The 21,355-nt window shown below is 49.3% G+C and overlaps 1 protein-coding gene across 7 annotated transcripts in view; it reads left to right on the top strand.

Moving 5' to 3' along the window:
• The window catches only part of palld (palladin, cytoskeletal associated protein), a 499,404-nt gene that overhangs the window by 237,157 nt on the left and 240,892 nt on the right, over positions 1-21,355 (top strand). For all 7 annotated transcript variants that reach the window (XM_038805828.1, XM_038805826.1, XM_038805829.1 and 4 more), the window contains one exon: positions 20,061-20,127. In XM_038805828.1, coding sequence (XP_038661756.1) covers positions 20,061-20,127 — 67 coding nt within the window. The remainder of the gene's footprint in view (positions 1-20,060; positions 20,128-21,355) is intronic.

The following is a 21,355-nucleotide window of genomic DNA, read 5'->3' as shown; positions in this document are numbered from 1 at the left end:
AATTCTGTGCTCAGTAAGCATTCGCGTGCTATTTTGGAAACTGCGCCCCTCCCCTCTTTTTCCCACCCCCCCCCCCCCCCCCCCCCCATCCCCACCCGGCCCGCACCCCACACCCACCACCCTCAAAAGTCTCAGCGGACCCCAAGGTTTCTGCGGAACCCAGTTTGAGAACTGCGGGAGTTTCCATCGCACTAGACCCGCGTGTAAATCAATCCTCCTTGAACCTCCCCCCCCCCCCCCCCCGGGCCTTACTTTCAATCCGTTCAAAGAGTGGCCCAGCTCTCCTGTCATCTGCCTCAATGTGTACAGTAACACTATTAAAGGATTGTCTGCAGACATTGTGTTTACACAGTCATCGAACACCATTAGTCATCGTGGCACCCTCAACTATGCAGACAGGTCTGCACTGAATCAAAAACATTTGTGTTGTGCAACCCTGAACTCATGATGTGATTCCCATAATCTCGGCTTTACCTCAGGTCCTCGCTTGATACGTTTGACAGGTTGCATTGTAATGTCGAGGTGACAAGCCCCCTCTCCTCCTCACGCAAAGATGTGGTTCCATTGCCTTTTTGGGATTGCCTCCAGCGCCTCTCCCGACTGATCAAAGGATGACTTTTATTTGTGTGTGTGTCTGTTTCTCATGTCGTCACCCTTTGCTTTGCATACACCATGGATTTCTACAGCCAGGTTCCAAGTGGGGGCTGGGGGCTGGGGCAAACTGGGTGGGGAGGAGGAATGCAATATATTCAGATTTCTGCTTTTCTCTTTCTCGGCCTCCCACGGCAACCTGCCTTTACATAGCGCCTCGAATGGAGTAGGCCATCCCAAGGTTCTTCGCCGGGGTGTTGTCAAAAATAGATTAGCCGACAAGTCGCGTGAGGAGCTACTGGGAACGATGGCCGACTGTCATTTCGCAATTCTGTACAAATATGGGAAGAGGCAGAGGCCATTCAGCCCTTCAAACCTGCCCCGCCATTCGATTACACCATGGTTTATGCTGCGTTCTGTCCAGCGGGTACTGACTGTCCCCCTGTCCTTGATAAGCTCCCCTTCATGCTTGGCTCCAAGAAAGGTGGGCCCTTGATCCAACGCTTGGATCAGCGATCATCTTGACAGCGCTGACGAAACCCCACATGTCATTGGCGTCCGCGGGTTCCTACTCTCTGTGCCTCCTTCTTCCTACAATTAATTCTTTCTGCCACAGTTTTTACGTTGTCCTGATGCTTTCAGGCACCGGTCGGACTGCTACTTTTTCTCATGAGGTGTGTTGAAGTTTCCAGCCTCAAACGCCTGTGTTCAATCAGGCCCTGTATCCCTTGGTTACTTTTGTTAAACCGCTCATGGTGTTTCCTGGCGGAGGTGCCCGGGATCTCTTTGTAAGTGTTTGCCACGATGGATTTTGGCATTGACCAGGCACGACGGGCACACTGCAGCCCCTACTGGTTTGGAAGTGAGGTTGTGGTATCAGACCGCGTCCACAGACTTCCCAACGACCCACCCTGTAATAGCCATAATCTTTATTAGTGTCACAAGTAGGCCCACATTAACACTGCAATGAAGTTACTATGAAAATCCCCCTAGTCGCCACGTTATGTCGCCTGTTCGGGTTCACCGAAAGAGAATTCAGAATGTCCAATTCACCAAATAAGCACGTCTTTCGGGACTTGTGGGAGGGAACCGGAGCACCCGGAGGAAACCCACGCAGACACAAGGAGAACGTGCAGACTCCGCACAGACAGTGACCCAAGCCGAGAATCGAACCTGGGACCCTGGCGCTGTGAAGCAACAGTGCTAACCACTGTGTTGCCGTGCTGCCCAAGTCTTTGAGCATCACCTGCCTCACATGCAGAATTGGACCTATCAATCATCTCAGAAGCCATTGAGCTGAGGTGGAAGCAAGTCCTCCTCGATTCTGAGGGGCATTCTTTGGTCGGGGTGGTAGGATAGGGGCCCGAGGTGCATGGCAAGAGCAGCGATCCCAAGAGTATTGTGATTCTCAATTTTGATAGACTTTTGGAAAGAATGCCAGTATATGCAGGGCATATGACAAGGTCAAAGGGCCATTAGAACACATGCCACATGTGGTATGTCTTCTAATGGCCCTTTGACCTTGCCTTGGGACTTACAGGGGGTCCTCTGGCCTGAAGAGAAAAGGAAGGGTTATGCTATAACATCGGTACCATAACTACATCTACCCGCTTTGGTTCCCTCAATACCCTGACATAACAAACAGCATTATCAATCTCCATTTTGAAAGCTTCATTCATCACCCAGCTCAATGGTTTTCTGGGTGAGAAAGTTTCAGATTTCCACTACCTGTTGGGTGATTAGACCACTGGTTTCTGTTGGGTGACCAATGTTGTGTTTCAGGAATTAAGACTTGTGTCTCGTTTTCGAGGCAGCTTTTTGTTTGGGTTGGTGGGACGGGAACCCCAGAAGCATGTCATTAGCAGCAATCCCAAGAGTATTGCAATTCTCAATTTTGACAGGTTTGTAGAAAGCATGCCAGTACATGCAGAGCATATCATAGGCGTGTGGCATTTCTTGGGACCGACTGTATCTGACCTACAAAGGCATCATGACCTGGGACATGACTTGCACATTCAGTAACCTTTTATTGCAGTTATTGAGCCGTAGAAAATAGGAACAGGAGTAGGGAATTCGATCCCTTGAACCTGCTCCGCCGTTCAATACTAGCGTGGTCGATCCTCGATCACAATGTCACATTCCCGCTTTCTCCGCAAACCCCTTGATGCCCTACAGGGCGGCACAGTGGCTAGCATTGTTGCTTCATAGCGCCAGAAACCTGAGATCAATTCCCACTTGGGTCACTGTCTGTGCGGAGTCTGCACGTTCTCCCCGTGTCTGCGTGGGTTTCCTCCGGGCGCTCCGGTTTCCTCCCACGTGTCCTGAAAGACGTACTTGTCAGGAGAATTGGACATTCTGAATTCTCCCTCAGTGTCCCCGAACAGCCGCCGGAATGTGGCGACTCGGGAATTTTCACAGTAACTTCATTGCAGTGTTTATTTAAGCCTACTGGTGACACTAGTAAAATAAAAATTCAAAATATTAAAATCCAAAAGGAAATCTAAATATTATCTAAAAAATATGATACGTTCGTCACTCCCCTCTCACCATTTAGGCGTGTTTGCCAAAACTCAATGCATGGAAACATTAAACTGTCTGCGCCAAAGTGGGTTGCCAGCTTTGTGTGAAAACAGGAAGACCTGTAATTAGGAGAAGTGTTTTAATGGGTTCCAACATCCTAAACGTAAACCTGCAACTTTCGCTGCTCGCACCATTCCCTGACAACTGAATACTCCAGGTGCAGGGAAAGTATTAGCCTCTGGGTAGCAATAACATAGAATTACATAGAATTTAAAGTGCAGAAGGAGGCCATTCGGCCCATCGAATCTGCACCGGCTCTTGGAAAGAGCACCCTACCCAAGGTTAACACCTCCACCCTATCCCCATAACCCAGTAACCCCACCCAACACTAAGGGCAATTTTGGACACTAAGGGAAATTTATCATGGCCAATCCACCTAACATGCACATCTTTGGACTGTGGGAGGAAACCGGCGCACCCGGAGGAAACCCACGCACACACGGGGAGGATGTGCAGACTCCGCACAGACAGTGACCCAAGCCGGAATCGAACCTGGGACCCTGGAGCTGTGAAGCGATTGTGCTATCCACAATGCTACCGTGCTGCCCCGTCCCTACACCAGTCCCTACCAACAGTGTTTCCATCATAGTTGTCTGTTGGGCCGGAACTTGCTAGAAAAATAAAACAACTTAACCACACAGGTGCTCTTACTAATGTAAAATCTGGCCAGCAAACCCAGGGTGTGAAGAGATAGCGATGAGTGACAGTAATCAAGAGAGTGATGAGCTATGAATCTCCAGAATCTCTTATTCCATTTACAATGCCACGCCCTTGCTCAAATAGAATCTTTCCCTCAGCTTCCCTGTCCTTTTTCAGCACCTGCACATAAAACTGACTGCAAACAGCTCAATCGGGCACATTAACGCAAGTGCCTTTTTAAATGATGGGCTAATCGTTAACAATTTCCCATCCCGTTAACATCCCCATGGCGAAACCACAAACCAAAATAGCCAAATTTACAAACTGACCCCCAGAGAAGAAATTGCCATCAAAGATTTCACTTCTTACACTTTGATTTTAACACGGATTAGAATCGATGTAAATTAAACACAAATTAATTGCTGAGTGGTGCTTCAAGTGGCAAGGTGAATTTGATTTTAAACAGTCATACAGCGTAGATATGTCTTACATGAACATAAGAACGATCCCCGGAATGAAAGACTTGTCATGAGGAACGGTTGAGGACTCTGGGTCTGTACTCGTTGGAGTTTAGAAGGATAAGAGAGGACCTTATTGAAACTTACAGGATTCTGCGAGGCCTGGATAGAGTGGATGTGGAGAGGATGTTTCCACTTGTAGGAATAACTAGAACCAGGACCACAGCCTCAGACTAAAGGGACGATCCTTTAAAACAGAGACAAGGAGGAATTTCTTCAGCCAGAGGGTGGTGAATCTGTGGAACTCCACTGCAGAAGGCTGTGGAGGCCAATTCACTGAGTGTCTTTAAGACAGAGATAGATAGGTTCTTGCTTGATAAGGGGATGAGGGGTTATGGGGAGAAGGCAGGAGAATGGGGATATCAGCCATGATTGAATGTCGGAGCAGACTCGATGGGCCGAGTGGCCTGATTCTGCTCCTGCGTCGTCGGCACGGTGGCAACATCGGGTCACTGTCTGTGCGGAGTCTGCACGTTCTCCCCCATGGCTGCGTGGGTTTCCTCCGGGTGCTCCGGTTTCCTCTCACAGTCCAAAGATGTGCAGGTGAGGTGGATTGGCCATGCTAAATTGCCCTTCACGTCCAAAAAGATTGGGTAGAGTTACTGGGTTACGGGGATAGGGTGGGAGGCATGTGTGCTCTTTCCAAGGTCCAGTGCAGACTCGATGGGCCAAATGACGTCCTTCTGCACTGTGGGGAGTCTATGCCTTATGGTCTGAGCAGTTGCATCGCTCCTCACACAGAATTGGTGCCACATAGCCACACTGTGGTCTTCTTTATTGGCGCAGGGCAGGGCAGATGTCTGACAACAGCTTTCACCTTCAGGTTTCAAGGGTTATCATCAGGAGGGCACACTTCACAAACCCTCTCTTCCTCGCATCATAACTGGACTGATAGTGCAGCTTTCCAGAGTTCATTTTCAACTGTGGGATTACTGGGTTGCGGGGGTGGGGTGGAGGTGTGGGCTTAAATAGGGTTCTCTGGCCAAAGGGCCGGTGCAGTCCCGATGGGCCAAATGGCCTCTTTCTGCACTGTAAATTCTATGATTCTACAAACGCACCAATCAATGACAATGTTCATACTTTGGCCACTTCTCCTTTTTGTTAATTCGTTCATGGGATGGGGGCTTCCCTGGCTCATCCCTAATTGCCCTTGAGAAGGTAGGGGTGAGGTGCTGCCTTGAACCTCAGCAGTCCAGGTGTTACAGGAACACCCACGGTGCTGTTAAGAAGGGGCAGTGGAGGAGCAATGCGGAAGGGGCAGCACGGTAGCATTGTGGTTAGCATAAATGCTTCACAGCTCCAGGGTCCCAGGTTCGATTCCCGGCTGGGTCACTGTCTGTGCGGAGTCTGCACGTCCTCCCCGTGTGTGCGTGGGTTTCCTCCGGGTGCTCCGGTTTCCTCCCACAGTCCAAAGATGTGCGGGCTAGGTGGATTGGCCATGTTAAATTGCCCGTAGTGTCCTAAAAAGTAAGGTTAAGGGGGGGGGGGGTTGTTGGGTTATGGGTATAGGGTGGATACGTGGGTTTGAGTAGGGTGATCATTGCTCGGCACAACATTGAGGGCCGAAGGGCCTGTTCTGTGCTGTACTGTTCTATGTTCTATATGTCCAAGTCAGGATGGTGAATGACTTGAGGGGAGCCTCCAGATGGTGGTGTTCCCATGCACCTGCTGCCCTTGTCCTTCTAGCTGATTGCCCTTTACTGTGCCTAACCTATTCACAAAGCTCTCCAGGTTTTAGACCTTTTTAACCAGCACCTCAAAGAGCTCCCGTCTCATAAGACCATAAGACATAGGAACTGGAGTGGGCCATTCGGCCGTTCAAGCCTGCTCCACCATTCAATAGGATCATGGCTGATTCGACAAACCACCCCTCCATCCCCTACCTCCAACAGAACCCCCCCTTCCACCCCACTCGAAGACCCCTGTCTGAAAGCTGAAGAACTGCCCAGTGTCAGTCAGAGTCTTCCTCAAAAGCCAAGTACACTTCAAAAGGTTTGGAATCACTTGATAGCCTTTGAAATGTAAATCCTCCATTCAATTTAATCACATTGCATTAGCCAGTGATTGACTGCAAAATGCTTTCCGTTGTGAAAAACAGGAAGTGAAAGCACTCAGCTGCTTTTGATGTGGTGAGGAATTATCAATAATAGCAAGATTATTGATAAACATTGTGGTAAGCATCACAGCAGGGTAATGGGAAATTCAAGCGTGATGGGAAAGATAAATCAACAATCTACCAAGCAGCTGTCTCTGGAGTAATAAAACTGTCAATCACTGGTTCTGACACTTGTAACAGCTGCTGCTTTGAACATTTTTGACTGAGGCAGCAGATGATAGGAAAGGGTAAGTGAAAATGCATTGATTTTTAACACTGCTGCCTGGACTGCTCTGATGGGGAGTTCTCTGATGGGGGAGTTCTCTGATGGGGGAGTTCTCTGATGGGGGAGTTCTCTGATGGGGGAGTTCTCTGATGGGGTGTTCTCTGATGGGGGAGTTCTCTGCTGGGGGAGTTCTCTGCTGGGGGAGTTCTCTGCTGGGGGAGTTCTCTGCTGGGGGAGTTCTCTGCTGGGGGAGTTCTCTGCTGGGGGAGTTCTCTGATGGGGGGTTCTCTGCTGGGGGAGGTCTCTGCTGGGGGAGGTCTCTGCTGGGGGAGGTCTCTGCTGGGGAGGTCTCTGCTGGGGGAGGTCTCTGCTGGGGGAGGTCTCTGCTGGGGGAGGTCTCTGCTGGGGGAGGTCTCTGCTGGGGGAGGTCTCTGCTGGGGGAGGTCTCTGCTGGGGAGGTCTCTGCTGGGGAGGTCTCTGCTGGGGGAGGTCTCTGCTGGGGGAGGTCTCTGCTGGGGGAGATCTCTGCTGGGGGAGGTCTCTGCTGGGGGAGGTCTCTGCTGGGGAGTTCTCTGCTGGGGGAGTTCTCTGATGGGGAAGTTCTCTGATGGGGAAGTTCTCTGCTGGCGGAGGTCTCGGCTGGCGGAGGTCTCGGCTGGCGGAGGTCTCGGCTGGCGGAGGTCTCGGCTGGCGGAGGTCTCGGCTGGCGGAGGTCTCGGCTGGGGGAGGTCTCTGATGGCGGAGGTCTCTGATGGCGGAGGTCTCTGATGGCGGAGGTCTCTGCTGGGGGAGGTCTCTGCTGGGGGAGGTCTCTGCTGGGGGAGGTCTCTGCTGGGGGAGGTCTCTGCTGGGGGAGGTCTCTGCTGGGGGAGGTCTCTGCTGGGGGTCTCTGCCCCTTGTCTCTGATTGGGCTGTCTGATGGGGGATGCCTGATGGGGGTGTCTTTTGGGAGGGCTGATGGGGGATGTTGATGGGGAAGCTGGGGTGGGTGACCAGGTGGAGGGTCAGGACTTGCATTGTGGGGGAGAGGCGGGCCTTCCAATGGACTTTGAGGAGCACCTCTATTATGCACTGACCCCCTTGACCCACCGTGGGATCCACCACATTAGGGCCACTCTTGGGGAAAACGAGCACCAATTCACGTCCACATGAATCCCGGATGAGAGGGCTGAGCATCACAGGGGCTGGAGAATTGGGCCTTCAGGCCATTAACCGTAAATGGGTGCAACCGACCCATTTGCGTCAGCGGGGGGCATGTAGCCCGTTGGCACTGCCAGTTGGAGACCTAGGCATCGAAACGGTATTGGGGCCCGGCGCTGATCGTATTTTTCAGCTGACACTCCATTCCCCGCCAGATCGGGAAACTCCCAGTATCTTTCCTTAAATAAGGGGGTCAAAACTACTCTCAGTATTCCAGATGTGCTGTACCCAGTACCTCGTAGCAAGACTTCCCGACTCTTATACTCCAACCCCCTTGAAACAATGGCCAACATTCCATTCTGCTTCCTGATGACCTACTGACCAGTGTGTTAGCTTTCTGTGTTTTGTGTACAGGTACCCCCAAGTCAATTTGTGTTGTAGCTTTCTGCAGTTTCCCCCATTTAAATAATACTCTGTTCTTTTGTTCTCCCTTCCAAAATGAACAACTTCACATTTTCTCAACATTATCCTCAATTTGCCAACTTTCTGCCCACTTACCTAACCTATCAATGTCTCTTTGCAAACTGTTTGTATCCCTCTTCCAACCCTCCAGTTGCTTCCTACCTCCAAGTCATTGATATATATTGCGATGGCAATGATATTTAATTCCGCCCCCCGTATTCTTTAGTATTGATGGGAAATTTGAAGTATCTTCCACCGTGAAGACTGGTCCTTTCTGTCAACCAGAAAAACTGAGAAAGATTTGCTTCTTCTCCCCCAGAAGAATTTCCTATGCTCCTCTTTCTGTCTCTTTTTCTTTGCATACGTGGCCAATCGCTGGTCACCTTCAACCTTCTGCTCCTCTGGTCGTAGCTCTCCTTTGTGTCTGGCCACCCGACTTCCGTCTTGTTGGTACAGCTTCCAGGTTAAGGGTCGTCAGGTCAGATGGACTGGCGTTTCCTGTTATCCAAGAAAATTGCAATCGAACCCTTTACACTCGTCGCAAATTCTGATCAGTCCTTTTTCAAACACTCTTTGAAACAATTACAGGTTCCACTGTGCTTTGAAAGAAATTACAAAATTGTGCTGCTCCCAGACAAAGGTCAGCACACTTTCTATTCCTTCAGGTTGCGAATTGTTAGAATTGAATCGTGGGACCATAGAAGGTTCACAGCGCAGAAAGAGGCCTTTGTCTCCCCTTGTCTGCACTGATGGAAACGAGCCACCCAGCCTAATTGTTATCGGAGATTTTTGAAGTATCAGCTAATGGCTTTGTTTTTTCTCCTTATTGTTTCTCTTTTCCCTCTCTTTAGAGAATGTTTCCTGCATTTGATTTTTCTGTAACTCTGTTTTCTTCTCAGCGCTTTCTCTGTTTATTTCACAATCCTTTAATCATAGAATTTACAGTGCAGAAGGAGGCCATTCGGCCCATCGAGCCTGCACCAGCCCTTGGGAGAGAGCACCCTGCTTCAGGCCACACCTCTACCCTATCCCCGTAATGCAGTAATCCTACCTAAACTTTTTGGACACCGAGGGCAATTTATCATGGCCATTCCATCCAACCTGCACATCTTTGGACCTGTGGGAGGAAACCGGAGCACCCGGAGGAAAACCACGCAGACTCGGGGAGAACTTGCGGAGTCCGCACAGACAATGACCCAAGCCGGGAATCAAAGCCAGGTCCCTGGAGTGGTGAAGCAACAGTGCTAACCACTGTGCTGCTGTTTGGGGAATAAAAAGTTCCACACTTGGCCTCACCATCGGCTGAAGTCCCAGGCGCATGTTTGTCCTCGTTGCTTCATTGACAACTTCCGCTTCCATAAAGACGAGCTGCAGAAAAGGATTTTGGGCTGAATGATGGCAGGAAAACTCCAACTCACGACATACCCCCTGAGAGGCCACTCTCCAGCAAGATCTGGATGATCAATGTTTATAGCCGAGACTCAATGAGGAACTCTCACCTCTGATTAGTTAAAGGCAGCAAGGTAGATTATCCCCGCTTTGGTTCAGAGAATCCCCACAGTGCAGAAGGAGGCCATTCGGCCCATCGGGTCTGCTCCAACCCTTCGAAATAACACCCTACTTCGGCCCACAAACCCCACCCTATACCCGTAACCCCACCTAAGGGGCAATTTAGCATGGTCAATCCACCTCACCTGCACATCTTTGGACTGTGGGAGGAAACCGGAGCACCCGGAGGAAACCCACACAGACACGGGGAGAAAGTGCAGACTCCGCACAGACAGCGACCCAAGGTCAGAATTGAACCCGGGTCCCTGGCACTGTGAGGCAGCAGTGCCAACAATTGTGCCACCCTGATGCCCATGTGCCGCTGTTGTGGAGTTGAAAGAAAATACAAACATTTCTGGAAACAGTCCAAAGAGATAAATTGGCCATGATCAATGCATGGAGTTATGGGGATAGGGCGGGGGATTGTGGGCCTAGGTAGGGTTCTCATTTGGAGGGTCAGTGCAGGTGACTCGATGGGCTGAATGGCCTCCTTCTGCACTGTAGGCATTCTATGGATTTTATGTTAGTTTGAGCTGGTCATAAAGTTCTCAAACAAAGGGTCATGAACTCAAGTCCTCCTCCAGAGATTGAGTGCAGAATCCAGATTCTGAAGGGATTTCCCAGGATCAACACTGAAAGGTCGTTTCCCACTGGCTGAGGAATGTCGAACGTGGGTGCTCTGACTCGGAGTAAAAGGAGGACAATCATTTAGGGCTGAGGCGAGGAGAAATTTCTTCACTCAAAGGGTTGTGAATCTTCGGAGTTCTCCACCCCAGAGGGTTGTGGGAGCTCCACCGTTGAACACGTTTAAGGTTGGGACAGATGGAGTTGGTTTCTTGGGGAATTACGGGAAATGGGGAATGGGCGGGAAAGTGCAAATGAAACCGAAGAGCAGCCGTGATCGTACTGAATGGCGGAGCAGGCTCATCACGACCCATGGCGTCCCTACTCGTCATCCTCTTACTCCTGTTCCTAAGCCGGGCTGACAATCCAGTGCAGTGCTGAGGGAATGTTGCACTGTTGGAGGTGCTGTCTTTAAAACAAGGCCCTAAATGTCCTCTCGAGTGGATGAAAAAGTCCCCTTGGCATTAACATAGAACATACAGTGCAGAAAGAGGCCATTTGGCCCATTGAGTCTATACCGACCCACTTAAGCCCTCACTTCCACCCTATCCCCGTAACTCAATAACCCTCCCAACCTTTTTGGGCAATTTATCATGGCCAAGCCACCTAACCTGCACGTCTTTGGACTGTGGGAGGAAACCGGAGCACCCGGAGGAAACCCACGCAGACACGGAGAGAACGTGCAGACTCCGCGCAGACAGTGACCCAGCGGGGAATCGAACCTGGGACCCTGGCGCTGTGAAGCCACAGTGCTATCCACTTGTTCCACCGAGCTGCCCAAAAATTATTTCAAAGAGCTTCTCCCCAGTGAACTGGCCAGCATTTTAGACTTCAACCAGCGTTGCAAAAAATTAATTATCGGTTCATTATTTCATTGTGGGATCTGGCTGAACACGGCCAAGTCATGCTACAGTTGTATAGAAACTTGGTACGCCCGCACTTGGAATATTGCGCATAATTCTGGTCGCCACACTACCAGAAGGATGTGGAGGCTTTGGAGAGGGTGCAGAGGAGATTTACCAGGATGTTGCCTGGTCTGGAGGGTGTTAGCTATGTGGAGAGGCTGAATAGACTCGAACTGTTTTCATGAGAACAACGGAGGTTGAGGGGTAACCTGATAGAGGTCTACAAGATTATGAGGGGCATGGATAGAGTGAATGGGCAGGCACTCTTTCCCAGGGTGGAGGGATCAGTCACAAGGGGCATAGGTTTAAGGTCCATGGGGGCAAAGTTTAGAGGAGATGTGTGAGGCAGGTTTTTACACAGAGGGTGGTGAGTGCCTGGAACACGTTGCCAGGGGAGGTTGTGGAAGCCGATACATTAACGGCATTCAAAAGGTATCTTGACAAATACATGGATAGGGTGGGTACAGAGGGATACGGCACAAGGAAGTGGTAAGGGTTTTGGCCAAAGTTGGCATTATGACCGGTGTTGGCTTGGAGGGACGAAGGGCCTGTTCCTGTGCTGTATTGTTCTTTGTTCTTTTTGTTTGTTTGCCATGTTTCTGACATTACAACAGTGACTACAAGCATTGGCTATAATTCATTGTGATTTATTGGCTATAAACGCAAGACTTTATTTTCCTATTCCTGTACTCGTGACCAGCCCTGCCAGCCCTTCAACTCCAGGACTATGAATCGGCAAGCTGATTCTCTTACTCCGAGAGATGGCTACTCCTCCACTCCTCAATTATCTTCTTGGGCATCCTACTACCTCCACTGCTTGAATCGGCTCGGGGAATCAACGAGTGGAAGGAATTCCTTGTCAGGAGATAGATCAGGAATTCTTAATCCCAGCACAGAGCCGGCTACCGGAATTGTTAAGTATGGGCTTGGAGGCAGAACTGTCCGGGATGTAACATCAGGAAGAGTATTTGTCATTGAATCCCTACAGCGCAAAAGGAGGCCATTCAGCCCTTCGAGTCTGCACCGACGTTCCGAAAGAGCACCCTACCCAGGCCCAATCCGCCACCTTATCCCCGTAACCCCTCCTAGGGGCAATTTAGCATGGCCAATCCACCTAACCTGCACACCTTTCGACTGTGGGAGGAAACCCACACAGACACGGGGAGGACGTGCAAACTCCACGCAGGTAGTCGGAACGGAACCCGGGTCTCTGGTGCTGTGAGGCATCAGTGCTAACCACTGCGCCACCGTGCCTCCCTGTATGTGTCTCTGGAAAGAGGTAGGGACAAAACACAAAACTAACCCTGGCATGATCACCACACTATAAGAAGCATTTAGATGAGCACTTGAAACACCATAGCATAAAAGGCTACGGAATAAGTGCTGGAAATGGGACTAGAATAGATAGGTGCCTGCCGGCCAGCAATGACACGATGGGCTGAAGGGCCTCTTTTGTGCTGTAAAACTCTGTGATTAATGAAATCAGCCACAGAATTTTACTTTGATGCAAAACCTTGCTGTCATCTTACATGCTTGTTGAAGATGCGATTCCTGAACCGTACGCTTCTTTGCTGTTTAGCTCACAGGGCTAATCGCTGGCTTTGAAAGCAGACCAAGGCAAGCCAGCAGCACGGTTCAATTCCCGTAACAGCCTCCCCGAACAGGCGCCGGAATGTGGCGACTAGGGGCTTTTCACAGTAACTTCATTTGAAGCCTACTCGTGACAATAAGCGATTTTCAATTTTCATTAATAGAAAGAGTCATGAAAATCCATCCCAAAAAAGAGAACGGATTCAGGGGCAACTGAAATTATTAAGGCTGAGGCTGAGGGATTTCTGTCGCACAAGATTGTCAAGGGATGTAAATTGACGGTGGGTAAATGGGAGATAAGGCACAGATCTAAATGAAAGAAATTGGATTTTTATGTAGACCCATTCACAAGCTCAGCCCCAAAACTCTTCACAGCCTATTAAGCATATCGGAAACGTAGCCACTGCTATGATGTAGGAAATCGAATTAAATGGATGGCGCGAATATAGTTCGGGGCTGAATGGCCAGCTTGTGTTCCTGGATTAGTGAGAGGCGCTGAGACCCTTGTGATCATTGATCTCTGCAAGTGTGTTTGTGTATGAGGTGGGGACACTGAATGTCATGGAGCAGCATGCTCTCTGAGACACTCAAACAAATGCCATGATATTTATAACATGGAGATGCCGGCATTGGACTGGGGTGAGCACAGTAAGAAGTCTTACAACACCAGGTTAAAGTCCAACAGGTTTGTTTCAAACACTAGCTTTCGGAGCAGTGCTCCGAAAGCTAGTGTTTGAAACAAACCTGTTGGACTTTAACCTGGTGTTGTAAGACTTCTTACTATGATATTTGTAGTCAACTGAAAGTGTTCAAGGCCAAAGATTTATTTTCCCTGTGGGTTAATTGCTGCTCTGAGGATTGGGCATTGTTTTTTTTGTTGTTTTGCTTGTTGGCAGAACTGGACGCCGATGTCCTCCATTCTGTGGTGATATGCATTCCTGTAAATACACAAGGGGTTAGTGTAGATGCACTAGAACTAAATAAACACTAGAGGGAGCACCAGAGACATCATGACACACAGACATTCAACCAATAGGTCAGTAGAATAGGACACGACCAATGGGCAGTCAAGACACACGCAGAGGTGACACTACCACAAGGGGGCTACCCATATAAAAGGACAGGGCACACATGCTCTGTCTCTTTCCATAGGCGGCACTCAGAGACACAGGGGCAGATCAGGAAGCATCACACCCACCGCATGGCTTAGAGCAGACTGGTTAGTTAGATTGAGTTACTATAGCAAGATTAGCAGGAGAGTCAAACTCAAGTAGGAGAATTGTTAACTGTTCAATAAATGTGTTAAATCTATCTCCAAGTCTGAACCTTCCTTTGTCAGAGTATACATCAAGGAAGCAGCTTATTCTACATTAAGAAGCATAACACAACACACTCAACACGCAGTTCATCATAGATACCATAGAATTTATCATAGAATTTACAGTGCAGAAGGAGGCCATTCGGCCCATCGAGTCTGCACCGGCTCTTGGAAAGAACACCCTACCCAAGGTCAACATCTCAACCCTATCCCCATAACCCAGCAACCCCACCCAACACTAAGGGCAATTTTGGACACTAAGGGCAATTTATCATGGCCAATCCACCTAACCTGCACATCTTTGGACTGTGGGAGGAAACCGGAGCACCCGGAGGAAACCCACGCACACACGGGGAGGATGTGCAGACTCCGCACAGACAGTGACCCAAGCCGGAATCGAACCTGGGACCCTGGAGCTGTGAAGCAATTGTACTATCCACAAGGCTACCGTGCTGTATAAACCGTGCTGAACTGTATAAACCCAGAGTACAGAGCACATCAAGACCTGTCACATGTAACCAGTGCAGGCTTGGTTGTGTAACGTTTTACTCCCTCCCCGAATATCTCAACAACTAAATTGTTTTCTTCAAAGGCGACTTAGTGGGATAGTATGGAATGTCAGGGCTGCTTCCGCACATTAAATCAAACCACCTTTGCAGTAAATGATCACATGTTTCAAGCTGCAGGTGTCTGAGTCGTTTACAACACAAGTGGGGTGGTCTTTCGTAGGGTCGGTGCAGAGTCGATGGGCCGAGTGGCCTCCTTCTGTACTGTAGGGATTCTATGAAAAATATTCTTCCTGCTGCTATATCCTGGATAGTTGTTTTTGAAATTTAGAGTGCCCAACTATTTATTTTCCGATTTAAGGGGCAATTTAGCGTGGCCAATCCACCGAGCCTGCACAGCTTTGGGTTGTGGGGTGAGACCCATACAGACACAGGGAGAATGTGCAAACTCCACATGGACAGTGACCCGTGGCCAGGGTCGAACCCCGACCCTTGGCGCCGTGAGGAAGCAGTGCTAGCCACTGCGCCACCCTGCCGCCCGATATCGTGGACAGTTCTGCCGTGACGCCTATACTTAAAACTCCGGTAGCAGGCTGTGTTGAGAGAAAGAATTGCTCATCTACCTCCTGACAAGAATTTCCTCCCATTTGTTCTTTGTCTTGTGTCATGACGACATTTTGTCAAATCTCTCCCGAGCTCCCACCTATCACTGACCTTCTATTTTGCTCCACCCGTCCACTTCCTTCCTTCAATGTTATGAAACCCACTACAAGGATGTCACGGTGGCAGATAGATGGCACGGTGGCACAGTGGTTAGCTGCCTCACAGCGCCAGGGACCCAGGTTAGATTCCAGTGTCAGGTGACTCTCTGTGTGGAGTCTGCACACTCTCCCCGTGTCTCCGTGGTGGTTCCTTTTGGTTTCTTCCCACAGTCCAAAGATGTGCAGGTGAGGTGGATTGGCCATGCTAAATTGCATCTTGGTGAGTGAGGTGGGGTTACGGGGTTATGGAGATAGGAAGGGGACTTGGACCCACCTAGGTTGGGTTCTCTTTCGGAGGGGTTCATGCATATCCGATGGGCAGGGATTCAATGATTTCTCCCTCTCCAGCCCTGAAGAAGAGTTATGCTGACTCAAAACGTTAGCTCTGTTACTCTCTCCACAGATACTGACCAATCTGCTGAGTCCTTTCAGCATTTTCTGTTTTTATTTCCGATTTACACAATATTTTGATTTTATACCAGAATTTAATCCGACTCTCAGAACCCAAGTCTTTCTTCAAGCTTTTGGTCACCTACCTTTAAGGAGGGCTGGTTAGCTCAGTGGGCTAGACAGCTGGTGTGCGATGCAGAACAAGGCCAGCAGCGCGGGTTCAATTCCCGTACCAGCTGAGAATTCTGAATTCTCCCTCAGTGTAACCCGAACAGGCGCCAGAATGTGGCAACTAGGGGCTTTTCACAGTAACTTCATTGCAGTGTTAATGTAAACCTACTTGTGACAAAAGATTATTTACATTTACAAGTTCTCCTCATGTGGCTCAACATCAAATCAGTTTGGTAACTCTCCTGTGAATCGCCCTCCTTATAGTGTTAAAGGTGGTGTGTAAATGGAAGTTTCTGTTGTGGTAGTTATTTCTTTCATTAATACTTGGGATATGCTGGTCCATCCCCACTTGATCAAAGGTGGTGGTGAGCTGCTTTCTTGAACCAGTATAGCCCATGTGGTGTAGGTACACCCACAGTGCTGTTAGGAAGGGAGTTCTAGGATTTTGACCCAGCGACAGTGAACGAACGATGATATATTTCCAAGTCAGGACTGGAACTTGCGGGTGGTGCTGAACATTGTGCAGCCACCAGCAAACATTCCCACTTTTGACCTTGTGATGGAAGGAAATCATTAATGAAGCAGCTGGAGAGGGTTGGGCCTAGGGCACTACCCTGAGGAACTCCTGCAATGATATCCTGGGGCTGAGATGACTGACCTCCAACCACCACAACTATCTTCCTTTGTGGCAGGTATGACTCCAACCAGCCGAGAGATTTCACCCACATCCCACTGACTTCAACTTTCCCCCGTGGGGGGATCTTTGGTGCCACATTCAGTAAAATGTCATCTTGATGTCTGTGGCAAATCACTCTCTCCTGACCTCTGCAATACAGCTCTTGTTTGGGCAAAGGCTGTACTGATGGCTGGCACCAAGAGGCCCTGAAGGAACCCAAGCTGAGCAGGAGGAGCAGGTTTGTTGCTGAGTAGGTGTTGCTTGCGAGCACTTTCCATCACTTTGCTGATGAATCAGAGGAGACTTTTGGGTCAGTAATTGGCCGGGTTAGATTGGTCCTCCTTCAATTGTCTTCGATTACGCTGGGGCTCCTTGATGCCTCTCTCGCCTAAATGTTGCCCTGATGTCAATGTTCGTCACTCACAGGAATGTAATCAATTAATGATTGACAGCCAACCACATAAGGACAGGTCGCCATAGAATAAGGAGGTAGATTTCAAGGATAATACTAATCATTATTAGTGTCCCAAGTAGGCTTACATTAACACTGCAATGAAGTTACTGTGAAAAGCCCCTCGTCGCCACATTCCGGCGCCTGTTCGGGTAGACTGAGGGGGAATTCAGAACGTCCAATTTACCTAACAGCACGTCTTTCAGGACTTGTGGGAAGAAACCAGAGCACCCGCAGGAAACCCACGCAGACACGGGGAGAACGTGCAGACTCCGCACAGACAGTGACCCAAGCCGGGAATCGAACCTGGGACCCTGGTGCTGTGAAACAACAGTGCTAGCCACTGTGGTACCGTGCTGCCCATTTGTCTTGAAGGAGTTGTGAGGAAGGGAACCCGGAGTTTACAAGCCAAGACTAAAAGGCCAAAATCTGTCATTGTCGTACTGGTCACCTTAACAATATGAATAATTCAAAAAAGGTCTCCCAGGATATGTTTATTCTTTTCACGGGATATAGGCTTCACCGGCTAGGTCTGCATTTATTGCCCATCCTTAATCACTCTTGACGATCTGTTACAGACAGGCTGTGACCAGCACAGGGCATTTTCGTTAAAAGCTAAGGGCTCAGGATGAGTAAAACTCCATTTTTCGCTCACTTACCTCTGCTTCAGAATTCAAATACACCGTTCACAGGATCGATCGCTATTCGAACCACAGAGCCATTGAAAAGATACAGCACATTCTCTCCATCTTGCCCACGCCAACCCAAAGACACCCAGGTGCCCTTTGTGATCCCATCTTCCTGCGCACGGCCTATAGCCCAGCCGTTTACTGCACTTAAGGTGCAGGTCCAGATTCTTTACAAAAGAGTTTAAGGTCCCTGCCTCCACCACTAACTCAGGTTTCCAGATACCCACGACCCACTGTGTTCAAATGTTTTTCCTCATGTCCCCTCTAATCCCTCTGCCACTATTTTTATATCGTGGAGGCCATTTGGCCTGTCGAGCCTGCTCCGCCATTCATCACGATCATGGCCGAACATCCAACTCGATAGCCCAATTCTGCTTGCCTCCCATTTCCTTTAATCCCCTTCACCTCAAGTGCTATATCTAACTGCTTCTTGAAAACATTAGTGTTTTGGCCTCAACTACTTCCTGTGGTAACAAATTCCACAGGCTCACCACTCTCTAGGTGAAGGAATTTCTCATAGTCCTAAATGTCCTAAATGGTCTATCCTGTATCCTCAGACTGTGACCCCCTGTTTCTGGACACCCCCACCATCGGGAACATCCTTCCTGCATCTACCCTGTCCGGTCCTGTTAGAATTTTATAAGTTTCCACGCGGATCCCCCGCACCCGCATCATTCTTCTGAACTCTTTCTCTTCACACTGATTTGCCCTCGGGGCGTGGTGTGAGAAATGTTTTGTTTGTCTTTCCCGAGCTCAGCAGGAGGTAGTGACACAGTGTATGATTGTGTTGCTCGGTATAAAGCAGGTTTCCTCCATTCCAACAGTGACTAGATTTCTACACCTCATTGACTGTCAAAGACTTCAGGTCGTCCTTGACCCTGCACGAACGCATGTCTTCTTCCTTTCATTTTACCTCAACCGTAATGCCGGGGTGGAGCTCACTCGCTCTGCAGCAGCAGGGTTAATACTTGTAGTCAGCTGCACCCTGAGTTGCTTTCTGAGCTCTGTACACACCGTCCTGATTGACATCAGGTGCATTTAGTTAGCGTGTTGAACCGGTGGATCCTGCTCTCTGAATCAAATTGCAAAAACAGTCAAAGAAGGCGACATTTGGACCCTTGTCCGGAGAGTTGGTCAAAGGATTGGTTTTAAGGAGCATCTTAAAGGAGGAGAGAGAGGTCGAGAGTGTAGGGTCTCGGTAATGGAAAGCAAATGTTGGAGTGATGGAGATTGGGAGGGATAGGGGTATTGGAGAGGTGAGGGGCTGGAGGGGGTGACGGAGATGTTGGAGCATTAGATAACCAGGCCGTAGGGTAGAAAGGAAAGGCTAAAGTCACGCGCTCAGGACACAGCACTGCATTGGACTGAATCTGCAACTCACACTGCTGACTTGGAACACAGGAGTAGGCCATTCGGCCCTTTGAGCCCATCCATAACCCAAGACTGCTCTGGTGTGGGCTTTGCTGGAAAGGCTGACAATTATTGCCCATCCTGGTTGCCCTTGAGAAGGGCTCTCACTATGTAGACTTGCTTTCAGGTGTTGGGCTTGCGGCTACAGAAGCTTTAGGTTCATTCGTTGGAAGAATCATTGCACAGAGAAGTTTAAAGTGACATTTCGAGCAAAATGCGCCCTCGACCACTGCCAAGGGCTCAGGGAATAGATTCCGTCCAGACGTCAAAGGTCACCGCTGTTGACTTGACCGGTTACGTTCAGTCTCAAGTCCAGTTATGGCACAGGACAAATAGGTTGCATTATTAAACTAATCATGGCGTGCAGTCACAGAGCTGTTTCTCATTAGTTAGCATTTGCCTAGCTTTGCGCAGGAGAACGAATCTGGAAGCATTAGGAAGAAAGGGTTCTTTACTGCTTTTGCCCATTGCTCATCCCAGCAGCAGGCAAACCTTCCTCCTTTAATGTGACAGCTGGAAAAGCCCAGAGGCTGCGTGTGTGCCAATGATGTTTGGGGTGTGCCACGCTATTATACGTCTGTACAACAGCTCTGTAATTGGATTGAATTTCTCACACGCATAGACTGGTTATTACAAGCAATGCTTCACTTTCATGGCCGGATGCCAAGGCTGAGGCTAGGGCAAAATCAAAGGCGCAACCTCGCATCCTTATTCATACTTCCAGAAAGGTTGAACACCCTCTAACTCTGCTCTTCTCCCCTATTTCCTAGGGGCTTCTTCCACCGACTCGGAGGGCGAGAGAGATATGTTCAAGTCACGTGCCGGAACCATGCCTCAGTAAGTGTGCAGTACTCTAACAGCAAATGTGCATGAGTCCAATATTAAGTGTGTATGAGTCTCACAGCAAGTGTACATGCTTAAGAGATCAAGAGTGTAATTGGGCATCTGCCATTAGAGTTCAGATACTAAAGCACTTCCTGATGGTGGAACATGCAACATCAACACTCTTTGTACAGGAGCTTTTTTGTGGCGATATTCCACTTAGCGTAGACAAAGGGTGTTTGGTGCCAGGCACTGACTTGCAAGGTATTGAAGCTGGTTGAGGTAACAATACTCACCACTGTTGTCGTGAGTTAACTGTTGAGCTGTCGTGCTGTGCGACTGATCCTACTCGACTTTGGCAGCGTACGTTTGTCCCATTTTGAAGTAAATTTGCCACATTACCCGACTACTTTGAGTTTCAAAGGGTCAGGCAAACGCTTGTCTGAGGTTCTGTGCCTTGTATGTGTTCGGCGGAGTTCATTGTATGTTCATTGTATGGATAACCGATGAACGCAATCCCAGCAACAGATCGAATTGTCCAGAATATGTCTGTCTGTCTCTCTGTGGACGTACGGACCCATTCGGGTTGAGCAACAACCGCTGGGCCTTGCGACACACACATCACATGAAAAGAATAAAAATTACAATTTATGTGCATAATCTATCTGACCTGTGTTAGGAGAATGCATTCTTAATTGGCAGGCCGGTGTTGCTGTTGTCTATGCAATGTCCTAACGTGAGGAGAGGGAGGTGAGGGTCACAACAATACTACCCCTACACATACATCTTTAGCTCTGCATTTATCAGTCCATACAGGGTTCATCTGGGCAGCACGGTAGCACAGTGGATAGCACAATTGCTTCACAGCTCCAGGGTCCCAGGTTCGATTCCGGCTTGGGTCACTGTCTGTGCGGAGTCTGCACATCCCCCCCCCCCCCCCCCCAGTGTGTGCGTGGGTTTCCTCCGGGTGCTCCAGTTTCCTCCCACAGTCCAAAGATGTGCAGGTTAGGTGGATTGGCCAGGCTAAATTGCCCTTAGTGTCCAAAATTGCCCTTAGTGTTGGGTGGGCTTACTGGGTTATGGGGATAAGCTGGTGTTGACCCTGTGTAGGGTGCTCTTTCCAAGAGCCGGTGCAGACTCGATGGGCCGAATGGCCTCCTTCTGCACTGCAAATTCTATGATATCTTCAACAGTTGCGAGAGGGCACTTCACCAGCTTGAAATGTTTATTGTGATCTGTATTG

Source organism: Scyliorhinus canicula, chromosome 8, assembly GCF_902713615.1.
Source record: "Scyliorhinus canicula chromosome 8, sScyCan1.1, whole genome shotgun sequence".
Lineage (NCBI taxonomy): Eukaryota > Metazoa > Chordata > Chondrichthyes > Carcharhiniformes > Scyliorhinidae > Scyliorhinus > Scyliorhinus canicula.
This window is presented reverse-complemented; position numbering and strand designations above follow the sequence as displayed.